Consider the following 23,925-nt stretch of genomic DNA (forward strand, 5'->3'; position numbering starts at 1 on the left):
CCATTCATACTTATAATTTTTGGTACAGTTACCTTGTGTAGAAAGTGATCTTTTTGATCATTTAGAGAAGTACCAGTTCTATGAAACACGTCTGCTTTGATTTTACAATGTAACAAATGTTAAAAATAGAGATTTAATTGGCAATGGAATTTTGAAGATTTATTTAATTGGCAATGGAATTTATTCTTTAAATTTTAGGAACTTGTACTTTGCAGTCTTTGAATTATGTGGTATATTGCATATCTATCATCCTAAGTGAGATAACAAGAAAAAGTAACAAGACATACTGATTAGTATTTTTTAATTGGCTATATAGCCTGAAATTGTTTTTCCAACATTTTATTATAAAAATGTTCAAATATTCAGCAAAGTTGAAAATTTTTACGGTGAACGTCTCTATGTATTTACTACCTCAATTCTACCTTTAACATTTTACTATACTTGAATTACCACATATCTGTTCATCCATAGACCCATCTGATATTTTGATACTTTTTAGAGTAAATTGCAGACATCAGTGCACTTCCCTTAGGTGAGATATATATATATATATATAATATGTATGTCTGTACCTATATTGTGACACACATGCACATACAAACTTTAAAAAATATTTACCCTTGATAACCATTATTTGTAACTAGCATTCTTAAACATCCTATAGGTAGGTCATTTCTTAACCCAGCATTTATTTTATTTTCTGGTGAATTCTTGGGTCAAAAATGAAGTACATAGAAAAACACTGAAATACACTCTAAGCCTAAAATATTATGAATGCTACACTTATGGTAGTGGTTTATAGTTTTCAAAGATCTTTCATGTATATTATTCATATGAGTTTTCACACTTATTTACCTCCTTTTATCAAGCCCTAACAGCTGTCAATTGCTAATGTTCCCAGTGTCTTAACAGAAGAGAAATTATGCTTTGAGATGTAACACTGAAACAAAGTTACAATGGAACTCTGTGACCTCCTTCCATATTTTTATCATTCTTACAGTAAAATATATCAGAAAATAATGTTAAAATTTGGTAAAATACATAGAAAAGTGGTTCACTGGTTAAATTCCTTGTTATACTTAAACATTATGCATATGATGTTAGAAGTTCTTCCAGCATTGGCTTTTTGGCTTTTTCTTTAAGATGAGCCCATTTAATATTAAACATGAAATTTTTTTGTTTTTTGTTTTTTGTTTTCATTTCAAAAGACTGATTACATATTTCTAGATTATCAGAATATCTAGAAATTTTAACTAACCTTATTTTATAATACCGAGGAATTTGTAGCATTTTGGACATAATATTTAGTAAATGAAACCAGAACAGTAAACACTGAACAGCTTTCTTTAAAGCTGTTATGTGTGTTAAATAATATTTTACCGTAATGGTAAAATCTAGGATGGCAAATTGATGGCTTTAAAGGATAGTGGAAGCTAATAACTCAAGATTTCTCCTCTCTGCTCTGTCAACATATTATAGGATTTTTTTTTTCCTACAGTGAGTGTCACCAAAACCAGTTAGGGCTATTTCATTCTGAGAGTAGCCTTGTGAGGGGTTTTCCTTTTCCCCCATTTCCATCTACTGGTTTGAGAAGTGTGAGCTGCTTATGGGGACTGGGTAATATTTGAGAGATAGGTAGTTAGTTAACAGATTATTTTATATAAGTAGATTTTATTAAAGTTATGAGCTGAAAGGTTAATGGCTCATGACCTTTATATGTAAATATTTAGGCAAGACTAGGATTCTTACATAGATTTTAAAGATATGATGTTAAAATGAAAGGAGGGAAAAGATATTTCAAAGTGTACCATAAGCAGCTCTAAAGAGTAGTAGTGCTTTAGAGATGTGAGACAATAAATGTTAAAACCTCCATAATGATTGCTGTCATTATTGCTCCATTTCAAGGTTATTTCCTTGAGGGACTCATACTGAATAGCTGTTAATATTGGACTCAGTCTTAAATTTGTTGTTTTGATTAAATAACTACTTTGAAATTCAGTAAAAACATTTCAGTAAGCCCTGTGAAATCGATATGCCTGTTATATTGTACTCTCTGCCATTGAAGGTCATAGTTCCTTCTCATAAGAAGCCTTTTAGGGACTCTCACATAGCAGAATGTAGAACTGAAAAAAATGGATGCTGCTACAAAAGGCACAGTGTGGGAGTTAAAATGAACCGTTTGTGCTAACAGAAAACTCCTATCATTAGATAAAAGATTCTTGTGATTATGGGTATTAAAATTGCTATTACATGCACTTAGAAACCGAGACATAACTAAAAATACAAATAATTTGTCTCTTAAGCAGCTGAAACATATTGTATAACTTCAAGACCATCAAAAGATTTCTCATGATTCTGTAGCTACTTTTGTTGGTAGAATTGCCTTCCTTTAAGTATCTTGTTTTAAAATGTAAATAGTATTTTGTTTATGGAAAAGAAGCCCGCTGTTTTTACAAAAAAAAAATTTAATCTAATATAATGGTGAAGAAGCAACTTAGTGGTATTTCATATTAACTATTTTAATGGAATATTGTGAAACAAAGGTGCAGAAAAAAGTGTTTACTGAGCCACTTAATGAGAGTGATTATTTGAAGTGCACATTTTTCCAGAGGAGTTATTCCAGAGGCTTTGGAGGTGTTGTTTTGAGTAACACAGCTGCATTTTTAACATTTAAGTTCAGATACTTATTTGTGAGATTTGTCTTTGGTTATAAATCTGAATATTCGCACCTGTTAACAATCATTTATAGGTTCATGAACCACATGAAGCACCATTTGGAACTTGAGAAGCAGAACAGTGAGAGCTGGGAAAGCCACACCACCTGCCAGCACTGCTACCGTCAGTATCCCACACCGTTCCAGCTGCAGTGCCACATTGAGAGTACACACACCCCCCATGAGTTTTCTAGTAAGTCACAACTTTATTAAAGTCCTGAATATTAGTGATTTTGATTATCTAAACTAGAAGGGATTTTTAAGAAATCTGATAAAAAAAAATAAGAATAAGAAATAGACTTTGTAATTTGGGGGCAAAACTGAAAAACACGTTTTAACTTGTATTAACTTTTCAATAAAGTTACTTTCTAAAATTGAAGTCTCTCTTGTAAATCAAAACTTCCTTGGCATAACTCATGTATCATATGTAGGGGGATAAATTAGAAAACTCGAATTCCCTGATTTGCAAATATGAATTCAGTGGTCTTGTTTTACACTCAAGAAAAGTAACTGCAATGATAGTTAAAATCACAGACTCTGGAGTCAGACAGCTTATATTCAAATCCCAGCTCTGCCTCTTTTAATACAGTTATGAGATGTCATGCAAGTTACTTAATCTTACTGTGTCTCAGGTTCCTCATCTGAAAAATGGGGATAAAATTAGCAGTACCACTCTCAGTGATAGTATGAGAATGAAACAAGCTAATGTAAGTAAAGTCCTTAGAACAGCATTACAAAGTTAACAACTATAGAGTTGTTGGACCCACCATCACTACTGCTTTATTATTATTACTTCTTGTTGCTGTTGTTATGGATGTACAAGTTGAATCTTTGATTTATATACATCCTTAAAATAGTGTAATGTGTTTTTTTTTTCCATTTTCAGCTATTTGTAAAATCTGTGAGCTATCATTTGAAACAGAGCATACTCTTTTACAACACATGAAGGACACTCATAAACCCGGAGAAATGCCATATATTTGCCAGGTACATGCACATTTTATTGCTTATTCTGGTGTTTTTTTAATTTTCATGTGCCATGAAATAGTATTGTTCTTTTGCTTTTTTAACCATTTAAATAAAAACAAATTACTAAAATAAAGACCCTCTTCAATAGTGGAAACTCCCTTGGTTTAACTGGAGTATGTAGGGGTGGTGGATTGGATTTGGCCTATGGGCCATAGATTGCTGAACTCTGTACTAGACAAACAAAAAGCCCTCTTGGATAAAGGCAAACAAACATGGATTTTCTTACCATGTAGGGAGGAATAGAAGCATGCCAGTGAAATAGGAAATACTGTTAGTTATGGGGAGCTCAGCTAAAGGCTTTGGAGGTGATATTTTTTCCAGAATTTGAAGTGGTTCCCAGTAAGATAGCAAGATAAAGAAAAATTGCCTCTGTTATAGCCTGGATGCTATTTAAAATCCAAAGAAGGGAATAATCCATTTTATGTAGCGAGAAAAACTTTACAGGTCAAGAGGTGTCAGAGTTTGGAAATTCAAGCCAAGATGGGGGGTAGTAGATCTGAAAAGAAGAAAGGAATCCACTTATGTTTAGGAATAGATCCCTAAACTCTAAAAGACAACTTTGCTGTTTCAAAGATTATTTTTTACTTGCATGAATAGGATCTTTAGTTGTATAGGCAGTGAAGCTGAATGAGTATGTAATGTTCCTCTAAACAAATGACTCATCATTACTACTGGGATGTAATTGGACGTCTGTTATAAATTTTCAAGATAAACTAAATCTTCTTTATATTTCTAGGTTTGCCAGTTTAGATCATCCATATTTTCTGATGTAGAAGCTCACTTCAGAGCATCCCATGAAAATACTAAGAACTTGCTATGTCCATTTTGCCTCAAAGTTAGTAAAATGGCAACCCCCTACATGAATCATTACATGAAGCATCAGGTGAGATTTAGCAGTTCTTACTTGTTCATTTTGTTTTATTGAAAAAGTATATATATAAAACTTAGAACTTTGGTTAGATTTGTTCTAGAAGAAAAGCATAGTCGTTCCAAATGACACATTTAATTTATAATTTATGCTGAAGTACTTGTGAAACTTCCACTTCTTTCTCTTGTCTACTTCCTGGTGATAATGAGGCTCATGAATAGTGAAAATTTTGAAAGACAGGTAGAAATAGGAAGCCTAGAGTGGTGGGAAAAAAGAAAGATGAGTGGAATATTTACATTAGCTATTTCAGGGATCTAAGAGTGGTGAGAATGGGAATGATCTTAAAATCAAGAGCAGAGAAAAGGGTAAGTTTGAACTGAGGAAGATAAGATTGAGGATTCACAATCTTCTGTTTTTCTCTTTCTCTTCAAACATGATTTACACTTTCTAGCCCACTTTTTATTATAAGAAGACATGTGATTGTCATCAGTAACCCAGGATGGTCTCTTGTAGCAGCCAGTGACAAAGGAAACAGCAATGACACATATTTCTAGATGTGTGAACTAAGCTAGAGAACTGTATTTACGTTATAAATTGTTTCCTGGATGACTTTTGCCAGTTCTGCTATGTAATTTCTGGGATGTCAATATTAGTGCTTGGACTTTTCCCTTGAATTTTCATATTGTGCTTGCTGATTCTTTTTCTGCACAATTAGATCATCCTTTATTTGAGCTGAAAAGTTTGACAAAACAAGAAACCTATTCTTGAGTGTTCGAAAGAGCAATACCTTTGCCAAAATCAGAAGTCAAGTAATTTACTGAATCTGATTATGTAATCAAGTTTTGTCTCCTCACTCATCAGCCCATTCATTACATTTTCTTGTTATTGAATGAATTATCATCCAATTTATTCAGCACTTGTGCTATCATTGCTTTCAGTTCAGTCGTTAGATAATCATGAAATCAGCTTATAGTTGTTAATTGGAAAAAATCATAAAAGTAAGAATATCTAGATACATTCAGCATCACCCATGGATGGGGGTGAAACGGTACCCACATACTTGTTTTTTTATCCTAGAATGCTACCTCATCCTGAAGAACCTCTATCAAAATCCTTCTGTTCTAGGGTTTCCCCAACAGTGTTTCATCAGATGTTAAATAGATGTTCTGCTCTAAAATTGTTCCTGGAAAAAGAAATTCAGTGAATGGCTAGACTTACAAAATGAATAGTTTTTTTGTTTGTTTTCAAAATAGGACTTTTCAGAGCTTTTAACATGCTAAAATAAATGCTTAAAAGATCATAAATCTCCAAACAAGAGATATTGTATATATTGTTCCCAAAACTTATTTGACCATTGAATCCTTTACTTGCACAATAAATATTAATATTTTTTGAAGAATAGAGTTTGTGAAACACTGGTCTTGGAGCTCTGTATTTCATCTTTTGACCTTTGGTCTTGAAAGAAAGAATGAGATATAAAGTAGTAGCTCTGTCAATTTTATTATGACACTATTAACATAATTCTTTTTCTTGTGCTTTACTAAGCTCCAAAGTGAGTTGTAAATATGGAGGGAGTAATAGATGCTTAGAAAAGTAAGAAAGAGACAGATAGGCTTGCTATGTGGACTGTGTCTCTTAAGTGGTTTATCTGATCTGTAGTCACACTTCATACCCTGAGTTGTGTCTTAACTTGCCACATATATAGGAAGGCATTAACCTAGCAGGTCTGAGTTGCTCAAATCATGCACATTGTCAGAAGAATCTACGTGCATAATAGCCCTTGGCTAACTCCTGGAAACTGAGCCTTTGTTACTAACTAATGAGTGTTTTACATGCGTGGAACCGTGAGCCATGTTGTACCAGCTTTTCTAGATCATTTGGACAAAAATATGATTATGGTGAACTTCTGGGAGTCTGAAGATTTGGTGACTGAACTCCATAAAAGAAAAACTGGGCTCTTAGACTCAAGAGAGCTTCCTTGGCAAAAAACAAAACAAAGCAAAAAAACTTCATATATATTGCTGCAGTTAGTCACTGGGGGAATTGATAAACATGTCCTATGCAATTCCATTGAGAGATGGCACTTGGAAACTGATGCGGGCATCCTCCGGACTTCACCCAATGCACTTTTCTCTTTTATTAATCCTCTTCTGTATCCTGTCACTGTAATAAATCATAGCTGTGAGTCTAGCAACGTTTTAGCCCTGTAAGTCCTTCTACTGAATCATTAAACCAGGGAGTAGTCTTGAGACTACTGACACAGGCAGTTAGATGAAAGCTATTTAAAATCATGAAACTGGATGGGATATAGGTACAGGTAGAGAAAAGTTTTCTGTGAATTATATCTGAGGAACTTTCTGTCATGTTAATCTTGCTGTTTCTTGACTGAGATTTTTTTTTCCCCTTTACATCTCGAGTATATATAGATGAATCTGTTTATGTTGCCTGTACCTACGATATGATCCAATGCACCATACTTCTAAAATAGCCTTAAGATGAAACTAAAATAGCAATACAAATACATTATATTTATATATTGATTTGAACTTTGTAAAGAATTTTTATTTATCAAATCCCTGCTGTGCACCAGTAATGGCTAGGTACCTTCATATGCGTTACCTCATTTGATTTTCCTAAATGGTTATTTGTGTTTTAAATGGAAATAATGATGAACCTGTAGAGACACAGCTTTAGAGAAAACATTCTTTTTTTTTGGTATCTGTATGTTGTTCTAAATTGATATATAAATGTAAAATATTTCTTTTATTTGATGAGGGCATAGACATATGCAACTGCTAATATGTAGTAGAAAGAACACTAACTAGCTATGAGGAAGTTACTTAGATCTCTCTTGGGTCCTGTTTCCTATTGGTAAAATAATAATAGGACCGAGTTTGAGAAGAAACATATTTAAGGGGTTCTCAAACAGTTGATTGGGATCAGTTCTTTTGGGGGGGGGGGAATCAGTTCTTATTTATATTTCTATAACATGCTGTCAAATATCATAGTCACTAGCCACATTTGTCTATTTAAATTTAAACTAATTAAAATTAAAATTAAAAAAATCAATTTTGCTGTTGCATTTGCCACATTTCAAGTGCTCAATAACCACATGTGGCTAGTGGATACTATATTGGATACTGCAGCTATAGAACATTATCATCACTGTTTAAATTTCTGTTAGACAAACACTGCTTTATACAACAATTTCTATAGCATAACTTTCTTGGGAGTGTCTGGTTAAATTTGTTTGGTATTAGAAAGTTCAACTTATTTTACCAACTTGTGAAACAAATGGACATAATAAAAAATGAAAAGAATTTGATCTTTCCAAGGATGAAAATAGCTCATTTTCACAGTATCATGTATTTTGAATAGTTTATACTTCAAATTTATAATTAAAAAACTTTCACAGTAGAAATGGTATAGGACTTATCCCATTGGAATCTAATTGGTATAATTTTCATATTGATTGCCTGTATAATAACAAATACTTTTGAAATCCAAATATAATGCAAGAAGTGCTTTTAAAATGAAATCTTTTGCTATTATTTATGATAGGATATGGTAACATTTTGGTTTTAAAATTATTAAGCTATTAGAATTAAGAGCAATTTTAGGTCCCAGGATATGTGGTTGTAGAAATTATTATTTCTAATATTACTTCTAATATTTTTTGAAACAGAAAAAAGGGGTTCATCGTTGTACAAAATGCAGACTACAGTTTTTGACCTGCAAAGAGAAACTGGATCATAAGACCCAGCATCGGACATTTATAAAGCCTAAAGAGTTAGAAGGATTGCCTCCTGGTACAAAAGTGAGTTTTAAATATGTTGTATTTTAATGTTGTATGGTAATAGAAATAAATCCCTGCCTGGTTTTATCTGCTCAATATAACATTAAAAATTGGCCTCTGGTTGTCATTAAAATTTTAATTTTAGGTTTTATCATTCTTATAAACAAAAGGAAAGAAATTTTTCTATCCATTGTTTTTTGAGTTGATTGACATGTGCTATATTGGAGCATGTTCCTTTGTAGTGAGTGCAACTAGATTAACTGTAGACTGAGTCAATGGGTTGTTTGAATGTTCTTTTGTCTGTGAGCTATTCCAGTTGGCAGCATATATGTCTGCTTTAGCTGCTAAACTATAACGTCAGGAATCATGTTTAATTTATTTTTGTGTCCCCAGCATCTTTCATAATACCATGAATGCCATAGTTTGTTGAAGTTGGTATTACTGAGTACTCTTAGAGGGAAGCAAGTTCTCCTGATTAGCATTGCTATGTTAAGTGAGCAAACACACATCTGACTACAAATTTCATTTTCCCTGTTTACCTTATGTACATCTGTTTTCTCTAACTTCTGTATGTAAAGTCAGCTTTTGACTATCTGCTCCAGTGGAGGGATGCATAATCCAAAGTGAATTAATTCCCAAACATTTATATTTGGCTTTGAGTACTTACCTTGAATGTGAGTTAATTAAAGCTGTTTGAGCTATTTAAAATAATATAAAGCGATGCTCTGAAGCTCTAGAGCAAGAGAACTATCCAACATCCTTATACTTTTCTGTAATCCATTCATTCCATGCTGGAACAAGACATGCAGAATACTCATAAAGCAGTGCAATCCTCTGTCATATCTTCTCTTATTAATAATAATAGTAATAATTAGTATATTACATTATCATAATATTATTAATAAATAATATTAAGTGTCTTGTTAGCAGTTTAGAATTAAGCTTTCAGTGTACTTTTTCATACATTCTATTATTTAATCCCTGTAGCAAATCAATGAGGTAGACAAAGCAGGTATTATTCCCATATTACAGATGAAGAGGCTGAGAGGATGTTACTTACTCAAGGTCACATGGCTAGGAAGTGATAGTATTGAAATTTAACCTCAGGTCTTTTGACTCCTAATTCAGTGCTTTTTGTATGATATCAAACCACGTGTATTTCACAGGACTTTCTCCTTGGCTGCTCCTTAAGCTAATGACGGTAGTGAAATGATTTTTTTTAAATGTTCAGCAACTGTGCTTTTCATTATTAACCATGACTATAAGCGAACATTTTCTTTTTCTGAATACTAAGTGATAATTTTTACATTCGCTCCCTTTAAGAAAATTCTGAGTGTTATTAAACTCTCCATGCAGTATGATGAGTTGATAAAACCTCCATAATAGCCTTTGGAACCATATATCCTACCCAATGAAACCCCAGAGAGAGCAGGTCACATTTACTGGAGATCTGCCTTTGGTAGGGGGGCTGTTAATTGGGTATATAGTTGATGTGCAATATTTTATAAGTTTCAGGTATAGAACATAGTGATTCTGGAGATCTGTTTTAGAGTTACCAAGGAGTGATGCAGGCCTTTCCAGAGTTATTTCAGGATTTGAGATTTAAATTTTAACCTCTATATTTGCAAAAGCTATTTAGTTGTATCAGAGCATAAAATAGCTGTGGAATGTGCTCTTTTGATACCACAAAATTTGCACTAATTTCTAATTATCCATTAATATCTGTGTTAACATATAAATACTATCAATACAAAACTAATATTACAAAAGTAAGTGAATATTGAGATGAATTTCATTTAATTGGTACAACCATTTAGAATAAATGGGAGACATTTTAGTTTATACTTTGATGTTTAACTTTTTGGATTGCAGTACATTTTTTGGTAACAGCTTTATTGAGATATAATTCATATCATACAATTCACCCATTTAAAGTATGCAATACTTTAAATACAGTAAATAAATACAATAATAAATAAATAAGGACTTTAAAATAGACAATACAAATATGCAATGGTTTTTAGCATATTCATGGAGCTGTGACAACATCACTATAATCTATTTTAGAACATTTTATCACCCCCTAAAGAAACCCCACATCCATTGACAGTCACTGCTAATTTCCCCTCTACCAGCGACAGGCAAATTTTAATCTACTTTCTGACCCTACAGATTTTCCTGTTCTGGACATTTTATATAAATGGAGTCATGCAGTATGTGGTTTTATGAATGGTTTCTTTCACTTAGTGTAATGTTTTGAGGTTCATCCACGTCATAGCTTGTGTCGGTACTTCATTCCTTTTTAAGGCTGTATCAGTGCTTATGTATTAGTACTTTATTCTTTTTTATGGCTGAATATTATTCTGTTGTATGGATATACAATATTTTATTTATCCAACACTTGATGAGCATTTGGGTTGTTTTCCACTTTTTGTCTATTGTGAATAATGCTTTCATGAAAATTCATGTACAAGTTTTTGTGTGGACATTTCTCTTGAGTGGAGTCATTAAGAGTGGAACACTTAGGGTTATATGATAACTCTTATGTTTAACATTTTGAAGAACTGCCAGACTGTTTTCCAAAGCTACTGCACCATTGTACATCCCCGCCAGCAATATATGAAGGCTGCAATTTCTCCATATCCTGTCAGCACATGCTACTGTCTCTTATTATAGCCATTCTAGCTGGTCTGAAGTAATATCTTATTGTAGTCTTGATTTGCATTTCCTTAATGACTACTGATGTTGAACATCTTTTCATGTGCTTATTGGCCATTTGTATATCTTTGAGGAAATGCCTTTTAGGATCATTTGCCCATTTGTTAATTGGGTTATTTGTCTTTTTATTGAGTTATAAGAATATTCTATATACAAGTCCCTTATTAGAGATATAATTTGCAAATATTTTCTTTCAATCTGTGGTTTCCTTTTCACTTTCTTAATAGTGTCCTTTGAGGCACAAAAGTTTTAATTTTTTTTATTGAAGTACAGTTGATTTGCAATATTGTGTTTCACTTATATATGTATATTCTTCTTCATAAAAGTTTTAATTTTTATGAAGTCCATTTATTCTTTCTTTGGTTGCTTGTGCTTTCAGTATCATCTTTAAGCAATCATTGCCTAACCCAAGGTCATGAAAATTTACTCCTATGTTTTCTTCTAAGAGTTTTATATAATTTTAGCTCTTACAATCTGGTCTTTGATACGTTTTGAGTTAATTTTTGTATCTAGTATGAGATAGGGGTCAAATTCATCCTTTTGCATGTAGATATCCAAATGTCCCAGCATCATTTGTTGATAAAACTATAAAACTGTTGTTTCCTTCACTAAATTGTTTGGGCATCCTTGTCAAAAACCAATTATGACTTGCATAATGTGTGATTTTTTTTAAATATTAGGGTGATGATTGATTTTCTAAAATGATACGTTTCCTTCATTTTTATAGGTTACTATTCGAGCTTCAATTGGACCTCTTCATTCAAGGCCATCAACTACATCTCCCAGGAGTACTCCAAGCACTTCTTTTCTTCAGGTCTCACCTCCAAAGTCCAAAAGTACAACTGCTAAAAGTCCTACAAAATCTAATGCAAGTAAATCTAAGACAGGAAAGCTTTGTGCAACTACATCCACTGCGAATAAGGCTAATCCAAGTAAGCAAGGTAGAGCTATACCTAAATACAAAGCAAAAACCTCTTACAAGCAAAAGAAACAGCGCAACAGAAAGAATAAAATCAGCATAGCTTTGAAGAATTTAAGGTAATATGTTTTATTCCTGGTATACAATGCTAATTAAATATTAAAGGTTATTTTAATGTAGCTTACCATATCACTAGAACTCCCCTGCACATTTACATAATAATCACTTATCTAGTATAAAGGCCAAGAAGATAATCAAAAGGTACTTTTTACAGCTGCTGAATAGAACTTGAATTACTGTGTTTATTGTATAATTGTCTTTTACACTAATCTTACATTTTGAGCTTATATTTTGTGATCATTGAATTGGTTAATGTGATCCTTTTTATTCCAAGGAAACATTAACTGGTGACTTTTTTACACTTATTCTAGCTTGTTGTTTCAAAGCAAATTTCAATATTATAAGTCTCTTTAAAGATTTAATTGAAATACCTTGGCTTCAATTAATAAAACAATAAGGCTTTACCTTATTTCTTTGTTTTACAATGTATTTTTATCATTTTTTTCTGTCTCCATAGGTGTCGTCGGGGAGTTCACAAGTGCATTGAGTGTCATTCCAAAATAAAAGATTTTGCAAGCCACTTTTCAATATATATCCACTGTAATTTTTGCAAATACAACACTAACTGTAACAAAGCCTTTATAAATCATATGGTGAGGTGAGTTAAACATGTACACTACAACCAAAAACTGCCATTCAAGATACTTGGTTTTTGAAAACAAAGTTGTCATATTAGTAGCCAGTTTGTCACATCAAGGACCTAAAAGAATCTAGCAACAGGGAACTGTGGGATATTACCCAATACTGTTTCCCAGCATAATAACACATGAAATTACTGGAACAAAAATGTTAAGAACAGTTGGACTAATGAAATTAGAATAGATTTGTCAGGGAAATTATTCTTCTGAGTCTTTCAAAAGTTTCCCATAAAATTTTAAATGTTTCCAAAATATTTATCAAATAAATACATGTAAACACATGAGTAATATCCACTTCAAAGCAGTCACTTTGAGAGACTTCATGTTTGTCAGAGATGCTAGGAACATCGTCGGTGCTCACATGCTCATTAGCCTCATATAGAACTGAAAGCTTCCACTTCTGCTCTTCTAAGGGCCTTGTAGGTCTCTTTGTGTTTCCCCTACTTCGTTGGTACCTTACTTCCTTTGTTGCCTCAAGTACCTCTCCCTTGACTGGATACCCTCACTCCTACCCAGTGTGGACTTTTGTCAGAGGATTGACCTCTGTACGTACAGAAGCTTTATTTTCTCAGAGGTTGAGTACCTTTATTCTCAGCCCATACCAACTCTGTAACCAGAAGTCAAGCCCCCCCAATTAATTAATCTTCCTCAATATATAGTTTGTTCCATATGCAATATGTAAAGTGGCTTTTCCTTATTCTTGGTTATTTTGAATGCCTGTCTCCTTCCCTCTCAATTTACCTTCTATGAAGTATCTGATCACCATAGCCACTCACAGGAATCAATCATTTGAGTTCTATACCACTCAGCTTTTCTGCCTCATATTAAATATGTATCTGTCTTACCTACTTGAGAGAACACTTCTTTGAAATTAATCATGGCACCTATTCTGAGGATATAGATTATAGCTATTCAGAATCTTTTCGCATGTATACGTGGTATGCTTGTGTCTGAGGGTAACCATTGACTTGCTGTATTGTCTGATTTGGGTCTGTCAGTGGAAACTAGGGCTAGTGCTTCTCAAACTTCAGCTTGCATAAGAATGATCTGAAAACCTTGTTGACACTGATTTCTGGGCTCCACTGCTAGAGATTAATTCAGTGGGTCTGGAGTGGGAGCTGAGAATTTCTATTTCTAATAAGCTCCAAGGTGATGTAGATGCTGCTGGTCTGTGGACCACACTTTGAGTGATACTGTGCTGTGCTAATCCTGGCTAATTCTACATGGCTTTCTAGTACAGGAAAGCTTTCCTTATCAGTTTAAAAGAGGGTATAAAAACTATTAGCCTTGGCTGAAAGATTTGGTTAGTGGTTTTCTGTTCTGTGCTTAGAGGAAGTATTGTTTTAACTCATGTTCTCTGGTTCCTTTGATTCACTTTCCTTAAAAGCTCTCCTAGAAATTGTAAAAGATTCTTTAAATGTTTCATTTTACTTATGGTAAATAATGTATTTTAGCCTAAGAAACATTTACTTCAAAGATTATTCAGATTCAACCCCTCACTAAGTATATTAAGATTAGAATGTCATAAATAATTATTATTTGTAACAATTTCTATTACAGCAAAATACATTATTAGCAAATACCTTTAAAATTTTTCTCAACTCTTAATAGTTGAAAAAATTTAATTTGATGCTCTTTGCATTTTTAACTCTGAGGGGTCTTTTTTGTATAATGGTGAGGTATGATCATTTAAGATTATTCTTAGGGAAATGTTAGAAAATACACAGGTAAAATGAAATGTAAGATAAAAATCTTGAATTAAACAGATTCTAATAGAATTTTATAAATTAGATCATGATCTTTTATTAAAAACTAAGAACCTAAGCATAGGCTTGAAATATAATCATAAAATTAATTAATGACTTATTGTATAATAAAATCTCATTTGTCTCTTGTCTCTACAGCTCTCATAGCAACCATCCAACTAAACGGTTTTATATTTTTAAGAAGCATTCTGGAACTCTCAGGTAACTGATTGATCTTTTTCCAATCTCTCTATTGAAAAATTGTATTAGCTTTTCAACCTGATGCTGGAGTGCCTAGTTTGGAAAATGAAATGATTGCTACTGGGCATAACAGTTCTGTTCATTATATCATTAGGTCAAAGTGGGGATAGTCTATATTCTCAGGCTAAACTTCGTTTCAGTGATGTTAGGCATTAAGATGAAACTTCCATGGATTTGTATTATAAAGTTTAAAAATAAAGCTCTCCAATAATATTGGAATATCTAAAAGACATTTAAGATACTTAGTAAAGTGACTAACACTACTTTGGTTTTGATCAATATATGGCCTTCATAATTCTTGGGGTCTTTTATTTTTGAAATAAATAAAAGTGTACAATCTGTTTACAGAGGAATTGTGAACATTTCTAAAGACATTGATAATTAATTTTGGTTATACCACACACATTGAGCTCAGAATCCACTAAGGACCATTTTTTCACATTCTTCTGATTCCTTTTGACTTCATCTTCATTTGTTTAATTATTTTTCATGTTGTCATTGCTATTTGAAATAATCAGTGTCAGGATCTTTGTAGCACCAGGCTAAGACATAGACTTAAGTTTGGCCAATACTTGTTTTGATGCTTTAGGTTAGTGGAAAAGTGGAAGAGGGGATGCTATATCTCAGTATCTTTGTATTTATTATTCCTTCTGCCTCATTTGCTCTTCCCCAGATATCTGCATGGCTAGCTAGCTCCCTCACCTCCTTTAGGTCTCTATTCTGATGAGTGACTCTTTCCTTGATCACTCCATTTAAAATAGCATCCTTTCCCCTTGATCCCACCCCCAGCACGCCCTATCTCCCTTTCTTGCTTTGTTTTTACTTTATGGCAGCTTTTTACTGTCCATTATATTCTATATTTCACCCTTTTGTTTATTATCTATGTCTTCTCACTAGAATATGCGTGGTTCAGATATTTGGCTATGCTAGGCATTTGCTGGACATTGAATAGTGCCTGACACATGATAGGCATTCCATAAATATTTGCTGAGTAAATTAATATTGAAAATGACATATGTGGAATATGTGGATGATAGACCAATAGCTCATAGGCAGAAGAAAGTTTGGTTTCATTTAAAAAATACATTAGTGCTATTTTTAAAAGGCTACTAAATTCAAGAAATTAGAAAAGATTCTAATAAAACTGTATTAGATGTTACATTTACTGAAAAGTTTTATAAGAATGAAAAGAATTTATTAATTCTATAGAGACCTTAATTTGATTTTTACCTCTGTTGTCAAACTCAATTGTGTGGCTTGGTTCTTAAATTCTGTGATTTTAGAGGGAAGTGTATAGCTCAGTAGTAGAGTGTGTGCTTAGTATGCACAAGGTCCCGGGTTCAATGTCCAATATCTCCATCAAATAAATAAATAAATCTAATCACTTACCCTCTCCAAAAAAACCAAAAACAAACAAAAAAATAATTCTATAATTTTAAAGATGTGACACACTTTTTTCTCACCTTGGGTGAGTCTCAAATTTAAATAGAAAATTGGTTATTTTCTATGTATGGGAGTTAGCATATTTATAATTTTACAGAACAATAAATTTTGTAATTACTATTTTGTTAAAAGGCAGCATTCATTCTTAGCTATGTATTGTGCATCTGTCATGTGTCACACAATGTAGCAGGTCTTGTAAAGATGATGGTGATGAAGAAGGCTTGATACCAACCTTCAAGGAATGTACAATTATGATAAAGTGTGAACATAAAAAACTACAGAAATTAATACAAGGAGGTTTGTAATAAGTGCAGTGAGAGTTACTGATTTCAAAAGAAAGAGAGGTTTCTACTTATAAGAAGAGGCACAGGAGCATTTTAGGTTGAAGAAATAGCATGAATAAAAGTGCAGAAAGGAAAAAAGCAGATGGCATACACAGTGAATGACAAGTAGACAGTTTGGATGGAACATGAAGTTCATATAACATAGTATTAAGTTCAAAGTCTGGGAGAATAGCTTTGAGATTAGATCCAGATTATGGAATCCTTGAAAAAGGCTAGGGAATTTGGACTTAATTGTAATTTGAGGACATTGGGAAAACCATTAGTGTTCCATTAGAATCAAGGGGACTGAAGGAAGATCAATTTGGAGGGGTATACAAAGTGAGTTGTAGCTGTGCAAGGCACATAGACTAGTTAAGACTCTTGCGGTAGTTAGGACTGATTTAATAAGATAACCAAGGTTAACGGTGGTGAGGTGGTGTCACATCATGTTTAAGAACATGGGCTCTGGAATCAAGGGCTCAGTTTCAGACCTGGTCCTGGCCTTGGTAGGCTACTAAACCTGAACCTGTCCTCTATTTTTAAAAAATTTCAACTTATAGCACCTAGGTCTTTGGGTCGTTATAAGGAATAGATTAGATGATATGTCTAAAACGCTCAGCCTAATACAGAATAAGTGCTCAATAAATTGTTAATATGATAAAATTTTTGAAATATTGACTGTTTTAAGGAAAAGGGGTCAGAAATAACTACAGTTTGGGGCCTTTGTGTCAGGGGCATCGCATCATAAGCGAGAACAATCAGGAGGAGTGATTTTTTAGGAGTCAGGAGGAAAGCACACAACTTTAGTTTTATGAAGATCATTTTTGATGTGCCAGTGTGACAGCTAGGTGTAAATACACAACAGGCTGTTAAGAGTAGAGCTGCAGGGGAGAAGTCAGTCCAACTGTAACCAGTAGCATACTGGTTTTTATTCCTATACAGGTGAAATATTTAAATGTAAAGCATTTAAATTCAAAGTTAACTGCCAGAGTATATTTATGCTTTGTTAATAAGCTGATAACGATAATTACATCACTTTATTTATTTATACATGATTTATTTTTTAAGCCTTCTCATTTCTTATCTGATGTTATCATCACTTAAATAAGACATTAGATTGTAGGCTCCACAGAGTGTACCCTATTTTGTTCCCTCTTGTATTTGTAACACCTAGTAGTACTGAGTATGTAAAGAAGGTTCTCAGCAAATATACACTGAATGAATGAATAGTATAGCCCTGCTTTGCAGATGGGCAAAGGCATGGAACAATCATGCCTTGCACAAGTTATACAAGTAATTAGTGGAGCCACGACTGAGCTTTAGGTCTCTTCAGTCATATCTTTCAGAAACCGGTGTGAGAGGAAACAGTTTCTAGAACACTAAATGTTAGCATAATTTAGATACAGCTATGCCATTTCAGATATATCAGGCTCATATAACAAAATTGGAAAATGGTGGTCGTGACACTTAAAAAGCAAGTGGAGTTATTACATGGAAAAATCATGATTGAACTTGTATATGGAGTTTCATAAAAGACAAAAGCCTTTTCTTTCTGTCTTCTTTTTTCCATAGGGGCATTACTCTAGTGTGCCTTAAATGTGATTTCCTAACTGATTCTTCTGGTTTGGATCGTATGGCTAAACATTTAAGTCAACGTAAAACTCATACTTGCCAAGTGATAATAGAGAAAGGTATGTATATATATTGTGTTACTTTGGATTTCTGATATTTATTACACTATTTTTGATCAGCCACAATACGGGCTCTTACTTATTAAATTGTTAAGCTTGCTTCTCATATATTCTAAGTGTAAAACTCTTCTTCTAATTTCAGTTCCCGAAAGTACCTCTACTTCTGAACCCACTTCTGAGTAAGTTTAATTTTCATTCAGTGCATTTTTCTTTGATGGATTTTAGCACTGTTGCATTTTTTAATGTGTATCATTAATAGAAATGAAAAAATATTAAAGTATTTGTTTTTGTTTTTGTTTTTAAAGCCGCTTGTTGAAATAGATTCCTGCTCTATGGAGCTCGTGCAACCTGGTGCAAGACAAGTTGGAATTTCCTAAGTTCAAAGTTCTGAAGTGTTTTCTTACACAAAAGCAGTTTCCTAAGTTCAAAGTTCTGAAGTGTTTTCTCACACGAAGGCGATTAAAGAGCCGAGTTCATGACACTAGCTCTCATTATGCAGCTCTTTTCAGCTTTCAGATGGCACTAGATTCGTATTCCACCTTATCTTTGTGTCAGGTTAACATACCTTAACACATGCTTTTTTTCTCCAGTTGGCTTTCTTCAAAAATGACTTTTGTTGCTATGGTCTTCTCTTGCTTTGCTTAAAATAATCTGTGTTTTTCTCTGATATCCTTGCCTTCAGAATATTGCATTCCAAACGATGTGACTGTTCATCTTTTTTGTCTGTTCTGTCTGGTCTCTTAGTTAATTTCTTATAAGTCTGACAATTTTAGGTCAGATAGCTGTCTTTTTCCTCATTCCTCGTCTGTCATTGTTCTATTTTTCATATTTTTCAGATGCAGAAGCAACACAGAAATTTCAAAAAATGTCCAGGGTACCCCTGGTCAGTGTCCCCCTTCGATGGACACAACTGATGCCTGTTCTCTCTTTCCAAGGAATGTGAATTATTTGACTGTGAGACCTCCTGTAGGTTGTGGCCTTAAGAAATCAGATCTTGGGGAGAGTCCCTTCCTTCATGACTGGCCTCCCATAAGACTGATACTAATTTGGCCAGAGATGACCTCAAGGCCCACCAAATTGAGCACAACTTCCCACTGGGGGCTTTGGTTCTTGATCTTAAGCTTATGGGTCTATTCTAACCAAGAAAAGCCCATCAAATCAATGCTTCAACATCCAAGTTGAAGTTTAATCATTTTGGCTGCTGCCCTTTAATCTTCCTCTAGCATGCATGCAGTCCAAGGAATATAAAAACTGGTTGCATAGGGAACCAAGGTTACTTTCATATTCTTGGAACACAAGTTTTTGAAATTGCAGTTCCAAAATTATAGTTATTTTTACTGTCATTTAAAGTTTTATCCAGTATTAAATCCTAGGAATTTTCAGCAATACTAATATTCAATTTTTTTTATTTTTTTAAAACCTAATTTAATTTTGTTATTTTGGTTTTATGTTGTCTTCACCAAATTTATTAATGTCTGTTTTGTTATGTCCTCTTTTGTTTCTTTTTAAAACTTGTTTTGTGTTTGTTTTGTTTTGTTAATAACTCCAAAAAATTCCTTGAAATTCTCTAGAGTTCATGTAGCTACCTATTGGTAGCTTCCTAATTTGGTAATTGTTCAGACCATTAGACATTATTACATCCTCTGTCTATCTTGGGACTATCATTGACATTATCTTAGTGATTGTGAGTTCAGACACATAAAGAATTGGCAAAAAACACTTCCTACAGACCTTAAAACAAGTTTTAAAGTTACATTTCTGTACATCTAATACATAATATCTTCTTAGCCATTAATGTAATTCCTTTGGATAAAGATAATATATTCAGAGAATATTGGGACCAAAAAATGCACTTGTTTCTTGCCCATATATATATAGATGTATATTTTTTTTAATTTGGTGTTTGTTTATTTTGGTTACATTGAATATAGATTTGCTGAACAGTTTTGATGTTATTATTTTTTTAATAAAATTTGTATTGTGAAAGTGCCTGTGGAATTATTTTCTAATGAATAACTTAGAATAAAAGCTGTAGATTTTGTCACATTATTAGGAGCTTTACTTTGCTTCTTACATGGAAGCTTGATGACTTGGTATACAGACTGAGAGCTCTAGCTGTTGAATCCATCTTGCAGTTTTTCCTTCAATACAGTTAAAAGCTCGCTGTTTATACTTTACTAATTTCTAGAACTTTAAAGGCTGGTAAGAGTCCCTTTGTAATCTTAATAACCATGAAGGTGTGCAGGCTTGGAAGTTGTTTGACTCAATCATGAGAGGTGTTTTTTCTTCTTAACATTAGAACTTCTTGAATTGTACTTTGAAACCATCTTAATCTGTCTGTGCAGCTATAACAGAATACCATAGACTGGGTGGCTCATAAACGATAGAAATTTATTTCTGTTGTTCTAGTGGCTGCAAAATCTATGATCAAAATGCTGGCAGATTCAGTGTCTGTTGAGAACCCACTTCCTGGTTCATAGACCGTCATCTTCCTGCTGTGTTCTCACATGGTGGAAAGGGCAAGAGAGTTCTCTGGGGTCTATTTTACAAGGGCATTAATCTCTCTCATGTGGGCCCCACCCTCATGACCTGTTCACCTAATAAGGCCCCACCTCCAAATACCATCATATTGGGGATTAAGTTTCAACATATGAATTTGGTGGAGCAGGTGGGGAAAGACAAATATTCAGCCTATGGCAGAAACATATTGAAAGCCATTTTCTTTCTTTTTTTTTTTTCCTTCTTCGTGGTGAAGGAAAGTGCATCATTTATTGCAGGGAGCCAGACAAGGAGTCCAGGGTAGCCAGTGCTCAAAACACCTGAATTCCAAAAGCCATTTTCAAAGACCACTTGTTATGTATTCTACTCCTTGTAACTTATAGTCAAAAGAGTTGAATTCGTTAGTTTTAATTTTCTAGGCTGATTTCTGCTGTAAGTAACTTTCCAAAATTTCCAAAAGTTGCTTGTTTCTCGGTAGTGGACTTGGTGATATTCTAATCTTTATTTCCATATCTATCTCTAAGATGTTTTCTCATTCACCATCTTTCTACCCATTTTTGTTTTGCTTTTCAAAAATTGTGGTAAAATATATAATGTAAAATTTACTGTTTTAACCATTTCAAATGGATGATTCATCAGCATTAATTACCCCAAGTTTTTAACTTTTGCCCAGAAATAACTTCTTTGTGGTTTTAACATAGGTTCTCTTTTTATATACAGATATTTTCTCTGCCTCTGTCATAGTTCACAAATATGGTAAACCACATTCTTGCTATGGCAATATTTTAGGCAGGGGTGCACCTTTGTGTTCTTCCATAGGATTCTATTTCTTACAGTATATATTAGGTACATTTTCTTAAATTATAATACTCTTAAAGTTCTGTGTCTTATAGCATCTTTTTAAAATTCATTTTTAAATAAAACATGTCAGACAGTCAGACTTAAGCTTGCTTATTATAGGCAGTTAGTTGAGTTTTAATTGGTGTTAATGAGTTTTAGCTTGACAATAGTATCCCTTTACTTTCAAGATATTCTAAATACTTATTTTACCTGATTCAAAAATAGCCATTTCATGAATATGTGCTTTTTAGTTACAGCCAAATAAAAGGTGTGATTGGCTCAGTTTCAATCCATCACTATTACTAGAAAAATAATCTCTGAACTACAAAGATTTAGTTTCTTGCTCTATTTTGTCAGACTCTGCCAAAATACCTCTTTGGGTCTCATTTATTTGTTTAGAAAATATTGAGCACTTACTATATGCCTGATACTATTCTACATGCTGGTAAAACAGACTGAATTCTCTGCCCTTGCGGAGTGTACTTTTCGGTGGTAGAAGACAGAAAATGAGAAAATTATATAGTATGTCAGATGATGATCAATACTATGGAGAAAATTAAGTAGGGAGGGAGGATAGTGAGTATGGGTTGGGAGCTGGGAGGTTGCCATTTTAAATTTGGAGATCCTGGTAGGCCTCCATGAGAAGATAATTGAGTTAAAGACCTGGAGGTGAGGAAGTGAGCCACTTGAGTATCTATCAGAAGAGCACTCAGACAGACAACAGCAAAGACAAAAGCCCCAAAGGGGAAATTGGAAATTGGAATCCTCATACATTGCCGATGGTAATGTAAAATGGTTCAGCCACTGTGCAAAGCAGTCTGACAGGTCCTCAAAAAGTTAAACATAGAATCACCATTCTCACCTTAGTATCAAGGACCCAGCAATTCTACTCCTAGGTATGTATCCAAAAGAATTGAAAGCAGGGAATCAGATACTTGTATATGCATAATAGCACTATTCACAATAGCTAAAAGGTAGAAACAGCCCAAATGTCAACAAAAGATGAAGGGATAAATAAATTGTAGTATATTCATGCAGTGGAATATTATCTAGCCATAAAAAGGAATGAAGTAATGATACATGCTACAATGTGGATGGACCTCAAAAACATGATGCTAAGTGAAACAAAAATCATAGAAAGTCACATACTATGTAATTACATGTATATGTAATAGACAGAATAAGCAAATCCACAGAGACAGAAAGCAGGTTGGTGTTTGCCAGGGGCTGTGGGAAGGAGGGAATAGGAAACAACTGCTTAAGGGGTACAGGGTTTTCTTTTCAGGGTGATGACTGTGTTTAGGAGACCGCATTGTGAATGTACTAAATACGACTGAATTGTTCACTTTAGAATGGTTAATTTTATTATATGTGAATCTTCTACCAAAAGAAGAAAAGAGAAAGAAACCAACACCACTGACAACATTAGCAAGCTAAGAAAATGAAGGAAACCTTAATGTAAGTTAAAAATCTTCAGCTAACATAATGATGAAAGGAGTTGTTTAAAGGTCCTGAAGTTGGATCATGCCTGGCTCAAGGAACAGCAACAAAATGATGAGGTTGCACTAGAGCTGGAGGGAAGGGGGAGAGTAGTAGGAGATGGGGCCAAGGAGGTGCTGTGGGCCATGTAGTGCAGGGCCTTACAGGCAATTGTAAAGATTTGGCTTTTATTCTGGGACAGGAAGTCATTAGTGGATCTTGAATACAGAAGTGTTTTATACCTCAATGTAAAACAAAAATTCTTAAGTACATTCTTAACAAAATCACTCTAGCTGCTGTGTTGAGAATAAGTGCAGGGGACCAAAGGCAAGAATCAGGGAGATCAGTTAGGATGCTATTGTAACAGTCCAGATGGGAGATAACAGAGGTTTGGATTAGGATGGTAGGAGTGTAGGTTTATAAGTGGCTCAATTGGGGGTATAGCATGACGTTTGCACCAACAGAATCTGTTGATGGTTTGGATGTGAGGTGTGAGAGAAAAACTGTTGTGGAGGATAGCATGGTCATTAGCCTAAACAACTGGAAAGATGATGTTGATATTAACTAAGATGGAGAAGACTAAAGGAGGAGCAAAGGTGGGAGAGAAGATGAGGACTTTGATTTTGTACATGTATAAATTTGAGATGCCTATTAGGTATCCAAGTGGGGATGTCATGGACATTCTGATGTGTGAGCTTGGAGTTTAGGGAAGAGATCCAGGCTGTCAGGGACATTTAAATTTTGTAAAATCACAATACTATGAGATCACCAAAGGCTATAGAGGTAGAGAAAGGACAGGGTCTACAGCTGAAGCTCTGAGGCATCTCAACAATAAGCAGTTA

The 23,925-nt window shown here is 33.8% G+C and overlaps 1 protein-coding gene across 4 annotated transcripts in view; it reads left to right on the forward strand.

Moving 5' to 3' along the window:
- Positions 1–20,251, forward strand: part of ZNF280C (zinc finger protein 280C) — a 46,276-nt gene extending 26,025 nt beyond the window's left edge. For all 4 annotated transcript variants that reach the window (XM_032474954.1, XM_032474956.1, XM_032474955.1 and 1 more), the window contains 10 exons: positions 2,750–2,907; positions 3,601–3,701; positions 4,480–4,626; positions 8,297–8,428; positions 11,853–12,163; positions 12,622–12,762; positions 14,707–14,769; positions 18,147–18,265; positions 18,408–18,444; positions 18,571–20,251. In XM_032474954.1, the coding sequence (XP_032330845.1) occupies positions 2,750–2,907; positions 3,601–3,701; positions 4,480–4,626; positions 8,297–8,428; positions 11,853–12,163; positions 12,622–12,762; positions 14,707–14,769; positions 18,147–18,265; positions 18,408–18,444; positions 18,571–18,586 (1,225 nt within the window). In that variant the 3' untranslated portion in view covers positions 18,587–20,251. The remainder of the gene's footprint in view (positions 1–2,749; positions 2,908–3,600; positions 3,702–4,479; positions 4,627–8,296; positions 8,429–11,852; positions 12,164–12,621; positions 12,763–14,706; positions 14,770–18,146; positions 18,266–18,407; positions 18,445–18,570) is intronic.
- Positions 20,252–23,925: the final 3,674 nt, after the last annotated feature.

Source organism: Camelus ferus, chromosome X (genome assembly GCF_009834535.1).
Source record: "Camelus ferus isolate YT-003-E chromosome X, BCGSAC_Cfer_1.0, whole genome shotgun sequence".
Classification (NCBI taxonomy): Eukaryota; Metazoa; Chordata; class Mammalia; order Artiodactyla; family Camelidae; genus Camelus; species Camelus ferus.